The 16899-nt window shown below is 37.0% G+C and overlaps 1 protein-coding gene across 7 annotated transcripts in view; it reads left to right on the top strand.

The window, feature by feature from the left end:
• CDK14 (cyclin dependent kinase 14) overlaps positions 1–16899 on the top strand; it is a 349244-nt gene that overhangs the window by 187919 nt on the left and 144426 nt on the right. For all 7 annotated transcript variants that reach the window (XM_040088080.2, XM_040088088.2, XM_040088063.1 and 4 more), the window contains one exon: positions 5001–5094. In XM_040088080.2, coding sequence (XP_039944014.1) covers positions 5001–5094 — 94 coding nt within the window. The remainder of the gene's footprint in view (positions 1–5000; positions 5095–16899) is intronic.

Genomic DNA, 16899 nt, shown 5'->3' with positions numbered 1-16899 from the left:
TCAAAGAATAATGGTCATGAAAGACAAATTCTAACCAACTTCAGCATTTGTGGGTATTCCAGCAGTATGCCGCAGTAGAAATAAATCAGATTTTTAATAATAAGTAGAAATAAATCAGATTTTTAATAAGTAAGTCAGCTAAGGAGAAAAAAGTCCCTTACTTTAGATTCCCTTTCCCCAAAATTTGTTTTCATTGTTGTGTTTATAAGCAGGAGAATAAAGAAACATGGCCATTTTTTTCCTGAATAAATCAGAGCTAACATAAAAATCTCTTTGCCCTTACAACGTGTATATTACTAAGATTTTATGGAAGATGCTCCAATATTACATTTTGTTGACAAATCCATAAAAAAGTAAAGCAGCGGGATTTTGAAGGCGAGTATTTGTAGGTTCTGTGGGGTTTTGTTTGTGTTTTTATTTGTTTCTCTGTTTGCTTTTTAATTCTGATATATTTAACATTACAAACAGTGTGTAGTTTGGGAAGCTTGAATGGAAACTCTGTTGTTCCTTTGAATTTCAGAAATCTCCCCAGGGGCATTGCTAAAAGGAATTACTTGGCTTTCATAAAATGCCTTCCCCCTCTGGAACCAAACCCTGCACACAGAAAACAGGCTTAATGACCAGACAAAAATATTATGTGAACACCCAGCACAGGTTTTCACTGCAGAGGACATGATGAATATTATCACCTGCACTGAGCCTGATACAAAGCAGATCTGTTCAAGGCAGAATATTCAACACTTTAAAACATATATAATAAGGATATAGGATCTCTATATACTTAAGTATAAACTAAAACTTGAATTGGAAACAGGTCCTCATTCCGGAATGTGTCTGTACTCTCTTTTATGGCTCCATCAAGAAAAGTCATCATATTAACTGGAGGAACCATCCCTTATAATCTTTTATACATTATGCCTTACCAAGGCTTACCAAAAGGCGGGGGGGTTGTTTGTTTTACAGTGTTAAAGTACAGATATGCCGGAGATTCTTGTAGTAATAAGGATCTTTGTCACACAGAGACAGGAATGTGAGTCCCTAAGCCAAACACATAAAACCAATCCACCAGTAAGCAAGTTAATTTTAAGGGAATACCCTTCTGAATTATAAAAGCTGTGCAGGCGAAAAAAAAAAAAAAAAAAAAAAAAAAAAAAAAAAAAAAAAAAAAAAAAAAATGGAAGTTCCTGAGGCGTTCAACTTCATTTTTACAGGCTCATTTACTATGCCAATTCAAATGCAAGAGAAGCCATTCAGCTGTGCTAGTAACTCTTACTCTGTATAAGGCTGTTACAGTGACAGCCAGAGTCCCAGGAAATTAAGCAGGACAATAGGAGAGCAATATTAGATGGTACGGTCTCATCAATATATCAATAGGTTTAGTCATGCATTTTGTCATCAGAAAGTAAACCACCCATTTCAGCATTAAATGGCTGTCACTTTTACTTTACAAGTTTATCCTATGCCATTGCATTGGAAAGATGTCTGAACAATATTGCAGAACAGCATTGCATTTGGCTTATTTATCCAAACTCAGAAGTCCTATAAAGATAGTAGAAAATCCAAACTGAATACACCAAAACTTGTTAAGGTAATATTCTTTTGTCAAAAATTATTTATAAGTGCTTCCTGAAAATGTCATTGTATGCTGAATGTGCACAAATTTACCTAAATAACACACCCTTGGAGATGCATGCACCATAAAGCTTATATTTCATATTTTCAGTAGTAATCTTTGCATCATAGAAACTAGAGCTGGGAGTGATGCATGAGATCATCTTATCCACTCCACTGTTAATGCAAGTCTGTTTCCTGAAGAATATTCTTGAAGTATTTCAGCTTGTCTGGTTTTACATGACTGTAACTGGGCTTCAAGTCCATTGGGAGGCTGCGCTATAGCACAATTACTAATTGTGCTAATTTCCCTAGCACTCACCTTAAAAATTCTATTTCCTAAAGGCATTCTGCTATTTCTAGTTATACTGTTTTGGATCTGCTTAACCATTCTGGCAACCATTAAAATCCAAATCAGTTCTTCCCTGTCCTTCATTTTGCATAATTTTAAATACAGAGTCATCACATTCTCCCTTGTCCCTTGGGTTTTCTTGTAGCCAAGAATGACATAATTTTCTTAAATTTTCCTCAAAACCCAGTTCTTCTGTCATGATAATAGTTTTTCTTTGTTCAAGAACATCTCTAAACTGTTTAAAAGTTTGTGAGGTCTACAAAAACAAGGCAAAATGTCAGGGCCTTGTAGAGGCTTTCTTTTCCTGTTTGCAGTGTGTGCAATTACAGTTTGCAAAGCAGGGATCCTATAACAGACTCAAGTTTCTACTTACTGTGATCCTAAAATTCACCAGTACCACTATGCCATCTGAAACATCATCCAGCCATCTTCAAGCCTTTATTGCTGTCGAAGCTTTCTGGGTCTTTCCTATCCATTTCCTAGTTCAATGTCATACTTTTGCTGTATGACTATTACCCCTTTTTTTAGTATTCATTTAAACTTCTCTTTCTATTGACTTATGGTGCTGAGTGCCATAACCTTTGAAACCGATCATAAGCTTAATTTTCAAGTGGGCTGAAGGGAATAGCAGTCTTCCAGCTCAAATCTTGAAGGTTGCTTATATTTCTTTCCCCAATGATTATAATACTCTTTTGATTTTTGTATTAGGTGTTTGTTTAACTCCAGTACTCTTTTATTTCAGCTTGTGACTAAATGGAATACTAGGCTACACAAGAGTCCAAGACATATAATAGGATTTTCTTTCCAAGCAGGAAATTTTTCTTCAGTTTTGTTTGCTGTTCTTACTTGATTGTTTTGCTTATACTTGTGTCAGAACCACTAAAAGTGAACAAATTTATAAATAAAGTGAAACAATACAAAATTTGACAAAATCTTCCTGCTGCCCTTACCACGTTCCTTTTTAAAAAGCTAGATGAAGATTCTCTGCAGATTTGTATATGCTCTCAAGTGATATGCCAGTTTAATCAAATGCCTGTTTTCTGGTTGCAAGAATAGAACCATGGTCCTCTTTTTTTTAGTCTGAGTTCAATAGTTTTATTGCTCATCTTGAATAAATGGCTCCTGGCTAGAATCTTGAGTTTTTCCTTGCCTGAGATGCTGGTACTGTTTATAAGTATTTGACTAAGATATATTGTGCCTATCTGTGCCTAATGAAGCACTAACCAGACTAAATGATGAATGGCAGTTTAATCAATTCAGTTCATTTGGTAACCAGCAGAAGCATATGGAACATAGATTTTAACCTCTCTTTTATAAACACCTGATTTATTCTAAAATTTGACTGCAACTATGCTTTCCAAAGTTTTCTTCCACTTTTCTATGTCAACGAGAAACTTTACTTAATATATCTATGCTCTGGGTTGTAGAATTAGAAAATGGTGAATTATATCTAATTTTCTTCTTAAAAAATTTGACTATCAACCTTCATTGTACTGGAATGTAAAATTGTTTCATTATTGGGTATTTTTCAAAGCCTGAGAGATGAGTAAAGCACAGGTCATTTACTGATACTTTTAGTTAAGTGGTGTCTTTAAGTACTCAGCTCCAGCGTTAATGAAAATGTGCAACCTGTTTTCATTAAGTTGTTTTATTCTAGAACCACTTCCTCACCAATATATGAACACAAATCCCAAAATAAAACGCTTCTTTCTGAATGCATCATCATGATGCATAAGCAATGAAAAGGTATGTAATTACTACAGTCCAAATAATTTACTTCTAAACACAAAGTTAAATTAGAGGTTATTGCTGGGATCTGTCACAGAAACAAAACTCACTTTTAAAGGGAGTTGGTGCTGTAGTTAGTGTTGCAAATTCTTAGCTCATTTTGATATACGTTTTGGGGATTTAAACATGTTATTACTTTGAGTGAAGAGTGGTTTTGTGTGGTTGCTTACACAGACATGGTTGTACAGCATATGTGGGTGTTTGCATATGAAAGTTGTAGAAAAATGTATGCAGAAAAATGTAATTGAAGAAGTTGAAGTATATAATCAAATTCTGCATCTTATTGATAGCCAAGAGGAATGTTTTCTCATAACATTATTTTTGCTGAGGGAACAAGCAACTCTTGAGCTGTTTTCATCCAGAAAAGATACAAGTTTGTAATTTGCTTTCCTTTTGAGATGCAGGAAGTTTACAGGTTATCTGGAATTTGAGATAGAGTCACAGAAGCTTTCTTCAACCTTTGAGAATGCATTCTTTGTGCTGTAGTTAGTGTGCCTCAGATATTTTTACTGTCTGACTTCCCAGTACTTCTGCCACTGGCTTAATTCAGTGGGATGAGGGGGACTCGTGTGAAGGATGTTGAGTGGAAACCAAGGACAGGAGATAAAAAGAAGGTGGCTGTTGTGGGGAGAGGAGGGAGTCCATGGCTTCTCAGCCCATTGCAGGACCTCTCAGCCAGAGCTTCTGGGGAATGGGGTCAGCAGCTATGGGCTTTGAGCTTCTTTCATTTATGCTGGAAGAGGGAAGAAGAAAGTCCAAGCAAGTACATCCCTCAAGTTACCAGCCTTTGGGCAGTAGCTAAGTTCAGTGGCTGTAAGCTCTTTTCCTTTTGACTCACCTTTTCCCAGATTCTCCTCCTATGCTAAGTGTGCTTCCCTGTCATTGGTCTGTCCCCATTCAGTTTCTCCCAAGGATGCTCTCTCACTGCCATTCCCACATCTCCAGAGTTTCTTTGGGGGCATGACTATTCTGCTTGGGAAGCATTAATGCAGAAATCAGCAGCTGTACCTTTATTAGTCTCAACACCCACCAACCATATTCCTGCTACCTCTACACCTTTCTTCAAACACCTGAGAAGTGTTCATTTCTATACACTGATTTTAGCAAATGCACATGCCTGTCCTTCTGCCTGGCATCAATTAAAAAAAATAAAAATAAATGCTGGTAAAGGATACAAAAGCATTGTTGTTGGCTTTTTGGTCTATAAGAAATCTTTCTAACCTTGTCTTTATTTTTTTTCCTTCTGTAGGGGAGTGGGTTGTATCTTTGTAGAAATGATTCAAGGGGTCGCTGCTTTTCCAGGAATGAAAGACATTCAAGATCAGCTTGAAAGGATATTTCTGGTGAGTTCTTTATTGCTGAAGTAAGACAACAAAGGATCAATTGATAAGTGTTCACATATTTCTTTGTGTTACGAATTAAATTACTGGCAGACCCAAGGATCAGAAGCCAAGTCCACAAGCTATAGTTTATTTGATATATTTTGTGTAAAAAGTTCTGTTTCTATTTTTTTTAACCTGTTTATTTTGTTTTGTTTTGTTTTGTTTGTTTGTTTAAACAAAGAGGTTTATGCAATCGTGGAAAACCTTCCCAAATGTAAGGCAATGGAAATCCAGCCATTTTGTCATCCTCACATTGCAGAGGACAGCTCTGGATGGCCTTATTAATATTCTACTAATATTTTTTTGTTATATAGATATATAAAGGAAAACTAAGATATGAAGTGAGGTGAGAAACAGAATAGGAATTCTGAAATCATGCTTATACTCAGATTCAGCAGGGGTCATTGACCACTGCTTCTGCAGCCTGGTTAGGGCCTTTATGCAGGTTGCTCAAAGGCACTGATGATACATCTACATTGGGAGTGAAAGAAAAGGAAATTTGTCTCAAGCATAATGATAATTTATACATTTTTCTAGCCAAGGCTGTGGGTTTTGAGTTTTGTTTGTTTCCTTGGGATTTTATTTTCATTTGTTCTTTCTTCTGTTGTGCCCCGGGTTTGGCAGTTCCCTTACAAAAGGTTCAGGAACCACTTTTCTTGACTCCCAATATCCAAACCCAAAGGTTTATATTGATTCTGATGCCTCCTGGGAGCTGTGCTGTTGTGGAGTGGGTTTGTGCAGGGAAGCCACTGCTCGCCCAGATGAGCCAGAGTGACACCTGGTACTGTTGGGTGGTCATCAGGGAAGGTGTCGTGGGAGCAGCACCTTGCCCTAACGTGTCAATCCCTGCATTGCTTCTGACCATAAATTTAGAAGGGAAACATGAGCATACCCTTGCTTCAAAGGTTGTCAGTAGTCATTTATTTCAAAGGCAGAGTATTTATTTGGGATTCTTTTTTGGTCCATGGGGAGAGGAATAAAGTCTTTCATAATATGTTTAAAAAATTTACATTCTTCACTTCATTCAGACTTGCTTGCACTATGTCTCTTTTGTGGGGGCATCAGGGAATTTAGCAAATGCTTTTAGGAATGACTCATAAAAAAAATCTCTCTAAAACAAGACCTTACTTGATTGTGTATAAATATAACTCATTTTCTGTAAAATATTTGGGGTTTCTGCCCTGTTGGCTAATACCCTGAAAATTTTGTGCTGTGAAAGAACAGCTATACTGAAATATAGACTGGGAGCAGCAGTTCTGAGCAGTTCCTCTGACGTGTTTCATTGCTTTGTTTGTTTGCCAGCTTGTGTATTTTAAGCTAGCAACTTCTGAGCCAGTTTCCTGCTTTTGCTTTTTAAACTTATTATGCTTTTCATTTATTAATTTGAAATTTTCTCCTTATTTATAGAACATGAACATTTCAAAAATTAATTCCTCTTTGGTACTATCCTCTCATTTATTGCAGTAAAATATTACTGACTGTTTTTGCTGTTGAAATCTAGGGCACTTGTAACAGCAGAAATCATATGCTTCCTTTAGCAGTGCCTTATTTGCAATTTATTGTATGAGATTGTAAGATATAGTGCAAAAAGTGATAGTGAGAGGTATATCATATAAATATATTTTTGTATGCCTCTTGTATGTAAACCTTTCATATACTTCTGGTTTTTTTCTCTATCCTCACCACTATTTGCGTGTTAAATTACTAAGATAAATGCAATCTAGGATGAGTTATGAGACCTGCCAATTATTTTAAATTTTGTTTTTAAATTGCAGTTGCAAATACTGAGAACAGTGTTGAAATAACAAGAGATAATTTATTGATACTCTTTTTTTAATTTGATCTTTTGCAAATCATCAAATAAATAGATAAAATTTTGGTCTGGATGTTTTATGGTCCATTGCAAATCAGAGTTAATTTTAAATCCCAATTAATTAGGCTTTCTAATGGTAGTGTCTAGTAACCATTAGCTAAATAGTTTCAGTGGGTGCCTTCCTAATGTACTCTAAGCTTCATTAAGGCTTTAAGTTATCTATTTAAAAGTTATAAACCAGAGGATTATTCTTGTTTGGTTTTGTATTTGAACAGAGGGATTAAATTCATTTATTCTCCAGTGAATCATATATAGAAGGGTAGTTAATAGCACCGAAGGACAAAATGAATCAGGTTATTTTACCAGATAACTAATATGATTAATTCCCACACAGGGAGCACTTACATGGTTGTAAAAGAACAGAACAGCCAATAAAAGACTGTTGCAGGAAGAGTTCCCAAAGTTCATGTTTTCAGCATCCACCAGTGACAGTTTTCTTATAACAGGGGGTTCTCTTCTGAAAATGGTGGAATGTGCAGTCCACCTTCACTCTGATCCAGTAATCCCTTTGTTCACCCCTTGTACACAACTTGCAACACAAAGGAATAATAATCTTCATCATATCTGTTGCTCTTGTTGCTAGTCCTAGCTACGTGTCCTTAGTGTGTAAGGAGCCAGGTTGCAGCTCTTGGGGAATTGGTTACATTATAGTAGGAAACTGGAAAAATGTAAGAAATAGTAGCCAAGAAAAGTGAATAAAATTTAACAAGAATAACAGTGTAAAAATCCTAAATGGATGTTTGATTTCCTATTGTTTAGTGACCATTATTATGTAAATGAAATTAAAAGACGCTTTACGTACATTGTGTTAGCAAATATCAAGTTGAAGTCAGAGAGATTCTCTAAATGTCTTTGTGTATCTCTACTGCTGGCCTTCTTCACATACCTAATGTAGCAAAAACGGATGCAACACAGCACGCCACATAGGTTCCTTCCTCATTATGAATGATGTTTATTTATGTTTCATAACAGCTTAATTAAGTGATTGTATATAGTAGATTAAGAACAGTGGTTGATCTTTCAGTTTCGTTTAAGGACTTTTCTCTTTAAGCTTGTCTCTCCCGACTTCTGTTGATTCAATTTGTGGGTTTTTAAATGGTAATATACACTCATTCTCTACTTGGGTTACAGCAGCTGTTTTTAATAAGCGTACTCAGGTTCTATTACAACCACAGGCCTCAGTAAAATAGCAAGGGTTTATACACAGGATCTGTTCTCAGAATCAGACCAGCACTTAGAGATGTTGATTAATAAGCAGCTGCAAGTTGTTTTTGTCACACTTTGGATCTGATAATATGAATTCTTTTTCTGTCTAAAATTAAAAGTGTTGATAGGTTCTTTTAAAAAAACTGTGCTTACCAAATGAAATGGGAATCACGCATATTAATAGGTTGCTTTTTCAAAGAGGTTTAACAGTTAATAAAGTGCCTTAATGCAGAGGTGTTTTGGTTTAATCAGTATACAATTACATTTTTGCTCCTGCTTTTTTCCTGCATGGAATAAACGGGTTACTTTCTGGATAGAAATGCATCATAGATAATAAGAGAGGAAAGTGTAGTGTCATGGAATTAAATAATAAAATCATGAAAGTTGTGTCTAACCTTTGACTGAATACCACCTTGTCAACTAAACTATAGCACTGGAATGCCATGTCCAGTCATTTCCTGAGCCCTTCCAGGGGTGGTAATTCCACCACCTCCCTGGATAGCTATAGCTCCCACCCTTGCTATTTCAGTGCTGGACAACCATTTCAGTGGAGAAATTCTTCCTGATGTCCAGTCTGAACCTCCTTGGGTGCAGCTTGAGGCCATTTCCTCTTGCTCTGTCACTGGTTTTTGTAATTACAGCCTGTAAGAGCTGATAAGTCTCACCTCAAAGTATTAAACTAATGCTGTGCCAGCATAATTTCCAGCAAACTTTTTTCCTCTGCCCTTCTCTGAGACAAGCAGCTTGGGTTTTTGTTGCAAAGTGCTAAGTCTGATGAACTGAAGACATGAAGTGGTAATCTTAGCATTTCTATTTAGTCTTGCAATACGTGCACAAGACATGAAAGGATGAAACTGATCAAGTGCATACTGAGTGGTAAAAAATATTGTCTATGTGAGGCAATCTGTTGAATCAAAATAAAATTACACAAAATTGAGAAATATAATTTGGCTTCTGATAAGGAGTAGCTAAGATCTTTATCAGTAGTTTATTCCTATTGATCATTTGTTAGCATACATATCTCTATATGCAAACTTTGAGGTTTTGAGATCAAGGAGAATGTGCCATTGTAAATATAAAATTTAATTATGTCTAGAAGTTGAAGCTGCACCAAATGCCTTCAAGGTAGCCCTGTACCACGGAAAATTGACAGCTCCTTGGATCTGGTGATGATCAGTATGAATTAGTTGAATGTTAAAGCTGATTACACTGAGCAGCCTGCAGTATGCTTGTGCATGCCACACTGGAGATAGAAACTTGGTTACAGCTCTGATTCTTAGATAAGCACGTGCTTATATACTTGCTGTTCTTACTGGATTCAAAACAGATTACAGTTTTATCTCTAGTGTTAGCTAATTTTTTCTTCTGCAGAGATTTTTTTTTTTTTTTTTTTTTTTTTTTTAAGTGGGAAGGTATTTCTGTCTTTTCCATTTTATGTGAGCTTTCTGAGAACCACAATTGATCAAAGTGAATTTTCCTCCCAGGCTCTGAAACCTTCCCGATAAGGGAATAATCTGTGCATTGCCTGAACTTTAGCCTTGGTGCCAACTACACTGCAAATTAGATTTCACTGCAAGAATAATGTACAAAGAGTTCTCCTGGTACTTTGTAGCTCTCTGCACAGGCAGGACAATGGCATTTAAATGCTGGTTTGTCTGAAAATGGGTTGTGGGAAGCGTGTGCACCACAGAAGCATCACACTGCAGGCAGGGTGTCTCAGCAGGAGTGGGAAATGGCAGCCAGAAGCTTCTGTCTTTCCTGACACATGTACTGAACAAGCTGAGGACTCCTCTCTCATATGGGATGCTATTGCTCTGCTGGGTAGCATAATTCACAGTGTTAAAAAGTAATTAAAAGAGAACCGTATGCATTGAGCCCAGCAGCCTGATCTGCCAAAGGGTGACACCAGAAACGCCAGCTTTCCACATGGACCTGTGCAGCAAAACTCACAAGAGCTGGCCATTTCAGATAGCTGTGGAAAATGACATTTTAATTTCAATGGGAATGGAAGGATTTTCTCCCATTATTGAAGATTTAAAAGGCTAGCAATATTATATTTTTAATACATATATGCACACATACTTGTAAATATATGACTATGAGCCTGAAGTGTCCTGTAATGCAAGCTAGTAGTGTTTCCTCCACGACTGATGTTAACAGACATTTGTGAAGCTGCAAAGCTTTCTCCCTGTGTATTTGAAGGTTTGCTTCATGTCACTGACATCCTCTGAAGCCTGTTAAAATACTTTTCGAGAGCTTTTAAGCTTATGATGAACCCAAAGAAAATGTGCTTTCTGGTACATTGTATTAATAGCATCTTTTGGGTAGCTAGAAATGCTAAAACCAAGGGAGTACTTTAAACCATTGGATTTTGAAGTTCATCTGTGTAATCAGGTATTTAGTCAAATTTATTGGTCTTTTTTCCCCATTTCATTATTTAAAATATTTTTCTTTCACTCAATAAATACTTTACCTCTGAAATACAGGTCATTCATCTCTGATGGAATATATGTAATTGTGAGGCTGAACGTGAGCTGAAATTTTATTTTGTGTAGGCATGGTGTCTGTGGTGCCATCTATTCTTCTGGCTGGATGAATCTATTGTAATATAAATAGTTCTTGCTTAGAAGGCAAAGTTTGTGTTTTCCTTCTGTATCTTTTCATTTACTTCCCACCAATGACTGCATGATGAAAATGAGGGGGGGTTTTGAAACTAATTAATTAGAAACATGACTGCTGAGTTCCATCTTCTATAACACAATACATAAGTAGAGAAGTGCAATCCTGCTAATAAATCTACCTCTCCTTTGCTAAGTAACAACAATATGCAAAATATTTCACTGCTTTTCAGTACCACTGAAAATTAATTACATAAATAGCAGGCTTCTCTACCTGTGGGTCTTCTCTTTGAAGTTGTTAGCACTTACTCAGTATTTTACTGTAGTTGCCTGCAGGTTTTGCACTGATACCACTTTTACAAGGTTCCTCTCTGGGCTTTATGTCTTACGCCAAACTTCAAATGAAAGTAATTCTAAACTAGGCAAGTATGAAATAAATTGCCTTTTAAAATGGACTTTAAAAAACAAAGTAAATCTTCTATGTCTTTATGCTTTGTAAAGGATTCTGGTAATTTTAAATTTTTTTTTTAATGGAGTTTGAGCTCAACTTTTGATCTCTGACTGCACTATATTGTTTTGTGTATTACTGTATGAGTTGACTTTTTCCCATATAACAGGGCACAAGTAAACTCACTTTTCATGAAGAACTCCCATGCTCACCAAGTCCGAGTACCAATAGTCTGTGCTGTACTTTGCCTTGTACCATTAAACCCATATGGTACTGGGCAAGCAAACTTGGCCTAGGATTTAAAAACAGCAGTCTTGTAAAAATGTAGGACAATTTCTAGAGGAGTATTGCTTATGTGTGTTAGGAAAGGAGGCTTTAAAAAATAAGTATCTCACACTCTGCTAACATTTCTTTTAGAAATTGGGACACGCAGTCTCACATTTATCCATGCTTAAAGTCATAAAAATACCCGCCAGTGTATTATGGACACTTTCCGGGGGACTACCAGCTGGTAGCAGGAGGGAAGAGGAGGAGAGGAAATAATAAAGTAATGTGTAACCCCATCGTTTTGCTTTAAGGGTTGGCTGGATTTCAGGCCAGCCAGTCCCACAACCTCATGCACATAGGTGTTATCTGCCTGCAAGATGTTCCTGTCCAGCCTGCTAATTCTGACTACAACCCTCAGTGTGGCTGGGCTGGCATTGCAAGAGTGTGGGTTATTACCAGCTTGGTACTGCAAAACATGAGGAGTAATTGGCTATCAGAAAAAGAAAACAAATTAAGACATGGTTCAGTGGAAAACAATGGCTTTGTGGTTTTCTTTGGAATCAGAATGTTTACTTTCTGCCATATCTCAGATGCTGAATGAGAAATGGGCTATAATTATAAGGAAGCATTGTTTCTTTTCCAGACTTGTCTCTGGCCTTTGAGAACATGTTTACAGAAAATACATTGAAAAAATGTGATGAGACTCAGCTGGTGTAAATCAGTACCTGGTGTAAATCACCACATTGATTTACATCTTTGCAGGTGCCTTCCTTCTTGGCCCCTTACACCACAGAAATATCTTCTTTGCCGTGTAAAATCCCTCTCTGTGCCACAGTTGTGGCCACATCTGTTATGGAGCTGTAATTGCAAGCATTGTTGCATGCAGGTGACACTGAACAGAAAAGCAGTTGCAAGCAATTTGTGCATTTGTGGGAGGTGAAGCCTGTTCTGAGCACAAGTGCTGGTCTGCTATCCAAAACTTTATTCTACAAGATAATACAGTACTATAAAAAACACAGACACATTCAAAAAACTTACTCTGGTATGCTGGCTTTATTTGCTAGGGGAGATAATAAATGATCAGGTATCAAATTCTCACATTGCTTTCTTTTTCATAAGTAAAGACACAATGTTCGTTGCCCTTGAATTTTCCCTTTTCCCTTTCTTCTTTTACTTGTGTCTGAACTGCACGTTGCTTGTCAAAAGTGAGTTTTCTGGATAGAATTTTGATGGCCAAAATTGTTGTTTATGAACTATAGCAGCAAAAGTTGAAACATCTTTAAGGTTGAAAATGTCTAAAAATCAATGTGAGGCTGGTTTAGATGATTATTTTAGAGATGGGTTATGAGAATATAAGGCTGATATGTCTTGCCTGTCTGCGCATGTTTCTTAAAAGACTTCAAGAATAATAGCTGATTTCTTCTGTCCTCCTTAGTGTCAGGTTCGTTCCCTGAGATTCAGGTGGTTTTAGAGTCCTTTGCCCTCTGCACAGCTCTGTGCCAAACCGAAGGAAGAGACAGAGTCTTCAGGTTTAGATTTTTCAAGGTTGCATACTTCGTTTATTGTTTCTTACAATTTTGTCAGTGTCCAACAAGATGTTTGCCGCGGCTTGGACTTCTGACGACTCCCCCCGAACTGGGGCTGTCCTTATCTTTTATACTAATTGCTACGTATTCTTTATTTACTATTTCTTACCAATGTCTATCACTAATACTAAAAAGGTCATCTCTACTCCGACCCAATCCTCACAAAGTACTTTGTGCCACGTCACTGCTGAAATGGAGTGAGGCAAGAAGGATGAAGAAGAAGGAGACAACACCCCAAATTCTCCATCTTTCCCCCATTCACTTCAATGCTAGAAATATGAATTTACTGTTTTTTCACCCTGTGATATACTAAACTACAATCTTTCACACTCTTGTGGCCTGCAATGCTTCCTGCAGTGCAGGAAGTCTTTCCCATGGACTGAGATCAAAGCCAGTGTCTTTCTGAGCTCTGGGCTGGGGTCCCAGACCCCCCTGCCCAGGTCTCTGACCCTCCAGGGCAGACAAGGGAATGCCCTGGACTCCAACACCTTAGAACTAGTAAAAGTAAATAGCTCTCTCCATCATGGTGTCTGGGGGAAACTTCCCCTTCAGCCCATGCACATACTTTGATATACCATTTTCAGTAAGCCTAATTTGAATAAAGTTAGACTTCAATACCTATTTTAGTGTTTCCATAATCGGTGCCCTAGACTAGGGATTAATTTAGCAAGATGCTGAGCACTTGCCATAAGATTGTCATTGAAAACTATCATTTTCACAAGCTGCTGATCCTTATTGAGCTAAATGTAAATTTTGGTATAAGTTTAGTAATTTTAAGAGGCTTCAAGTTTTCAAGGGCCAAACTTTAATACACCTTGATTTGGACAGCTGCTTTTCTAGTTCTTTAAATGGTTATAATTGAATAACTCAGGCATAAAATTTTCATAGGTTGAAAATTTTATATAACCTTATCTGTTTTAATTATACCTATCAAAATGGTGTCACACAATTTCTGTGTCCACTATTTGTGTGTTGCCATTTCTTATGAGACTTGAACAGTGAAAAGAAAATCCTACTGACAGAATCAGTATTAATAAGTAGGCAAAGGAAAGAAGTGCTGTAGAAATGAAATGTGTTCTGCTACATAAGAAAATGAAAAAAAAAAAAAAAAACCAAACCAAACCTCATAAGATACTGAGAGTAGGAGAATTGCCTGACTAGGATCTTAATGCAGTAGGTATTCTCAACTGAGTGTGAAATAAACAGAGCAGGTTATGAGCTATGCAGTATTATGTTTTATTCTGGTGCTTTCATTCTTCCTTCCCCAGTTTTCTAAGCTCTGAGTTTAAAGTGACTTGGAGCCTAAAGCAGAACAGGATTCTCCAGCTGTCAGCTGCAGGAAGAAGAATGTCCTGCATTCACTGTTTGTCTTTAGAGTGTGCATGTATATCACCATGTAGCTGTATTTCTGGCAACTGAGGACTGTTTCCAAGTACATCACAGAAAGCTAACAATATATTTTGTGAAACCATAGTGAGAATTCTTCACAGTGCTTTTTTGGGGCAGAAAAGGACCCAAATGGCTGTGGTGCAAACTCTCAAACCTGTTGGTGGTGAAGCAGAGCAGCATTAGGTAAATACTTAACAGAGAATGTAGTGTGGTACAGTGGGTATGTTCTCACATAAATACGATTACCCTGACGAGTACAAATCAAAGAAGATTTTTAGCATCTGAATTAGAACATTGGAAGATTACAGTTGGGTTTCTCTATATTTTGATAGGTGAGAAATCAGTTGATTTTGTAAGGTTTCAATTTGATTAAACTTTATTACATTATAAAGAGGAACTTATTACTTTATGCCTACTTCCTTTCACAGGTATTTTAAAATATTCTAAATTTACTTTTTCAAAATGGTGTTATTTGAATTATAACTTATTTTCATCTTAGAGCAGACTATATTTGCATTTTGAACCCCTAGGTACCCTGAATGTGATTGTTTTACAGTAGCTAGTAATTATGCTTTTCTCATAAGAGAAACAAAAGTACATAAATTTTGTATCTGTGAACTGGCCCTTCATGAAAATCAGAGGGAAAGCAGCCAAGGATTTTATCAATCCTTTAAGTATCCTTCATGTCTCATCTTGGTGTGCACCCATCAAACATATTGCCCTAATTACTTAAAGAGAGGCCTTAAGAATTAGGATGTTGGAGATCCTGTGCATTTTGGTATCGTCTGCTCTGGTCTGATGACTGAGATACTTGGTTGATGACATTGCTATGCTGCTGAGCCAGCTCATTAGAGTGTGTTGGTATTGCTCCTTCCTCTTGGAAAGGGAGGGGTGGGGATGAGGCCCTGCTGACCTCACTGCATCATTTCACTTTATCAGCTGCTCAGCAGTTCAAAGCAGTTCGAACCATAGCCAGGGAAAATCATCTTTTGTTTGTTTAATTGGTCTTTTCATAAAACTCTGCAATACCTTATTCCATTAAAAAAAAAAAAAAAAAAAAAAAATCAGACCAGTGAATGTAGCTGAAAACTAAGGGTAGTGAAACACCTGTTTGTTACTAAAGTCATCTCTTCACTGGGCTTCATTTACTTCCACTAAAATTTACTTTCAGTGCAGCTTCCTACCACTTTTGCACTTTTGCTTTATAGTATCTTCTTGCTAATGTTCTCATGTTTTTGTTGCTTTTGTGGCCTTTTAAATAGCTTTATGATAACATTGTGCTGCTCATCTGCATTCCTCACATAGTCCAAGAGATCAGCTGTGCCTACAGCATTGAGAGGTTGATTTTTCTCTCTGATAACTTACGTAGGTGATTGTCCATATTTCATTGGTATAACATCTCCCTATCTTCTATTTCAGTGAGATCTTTAAATTTTACCTCCAAAACACCTTGTAATAGCAGAGCTGCTCATGTTAAAGATTAAAGTGGTCATTTTACTGTTCTTGTATCTGATGCCCCATACTTTTTCAGACTTCAGTGTCATCAATATTTCAGGCCATGCATTTCTGTGGACCTTAATGTACTGGGGACAGGGGACAAGAAATTGTTATCCCAGTCTTTCGCCTCTTCTCTCTCGTTATTGACTACCAGTGGTACTGAAGCTCATTGTCATATATCTGTGCAAATAGATATACACAAAGTGTTTACTTTCCCACGAACAACATAAGGAGACATGTGTGATTTTCAGTCGGTTTCACCATTTAAAAATAAGCTTTCATCAGTTCTTTGGGAGAGGAGTCTCTCTTAGAACTTCCATGGAGATTCCCCACTGACAACACACCTCTGCACTGGAGGATACAGGCTCTGTTCAGCTAGACCTCACATAGATCTTACCATCCTCTGGATGAGAATGCATAATTCCTTGGGATTCTGCACTGACCCCACTTAAAATGTCTTAGCTGCTTTTATAGACACTCTCTCTCCATCAGACATAGGCTCACATTTCCCCCATTTTTAAGAAAAAAAAAAATTCTGTACTTCCATTTTTCATTCTGCTTGCTTGTTTCGTGCCTGTGATTCAGAAGCATAGTATAAAACTCTTCTGTAGCAGCAAAATACTGCTCTTTGGAGTGAATACACCAAGCATCATGCTGTGTTTTCTTGTAGGAGGCGCACTTGGAACTGCATCACTTGAAATGGATTTTAAGTGATAAGGTTAGACATTTTACAAAGGGATTTGATTTGGGAATTCTGGTAAAGTTCAGTGTAGGAATCAGCTGGATATTTAGACATCCAAGAAGAGTACTCTTATCTATCTATATACCCATCACAACTGGAGCTCATTATTAATGCCCTCACTGTTTCAGGAACATTGTAAC

The sequence above is a fragment of the Hirundo rustica genome, chromosome 1 (genome assembly GCF_015227805.2).
Source record: "Hirundo rustica isolate bHirRus1 chromosome 1, bHirRus1.pri.v3, whole genome shotgun sequence".
Taxonomy (NCBI): domain Eukaryota; kingdom Metazoa; phylum Chordata; class Aves; order Passeriformes; family Hirundinidae; genus Hirundo; species Hirundo rustica.
The sequence above is the reverse complement of the archived record's forward strand: the minus strand, read 5'-3'. Positions and strand labels throughout refer to the sequence as shown.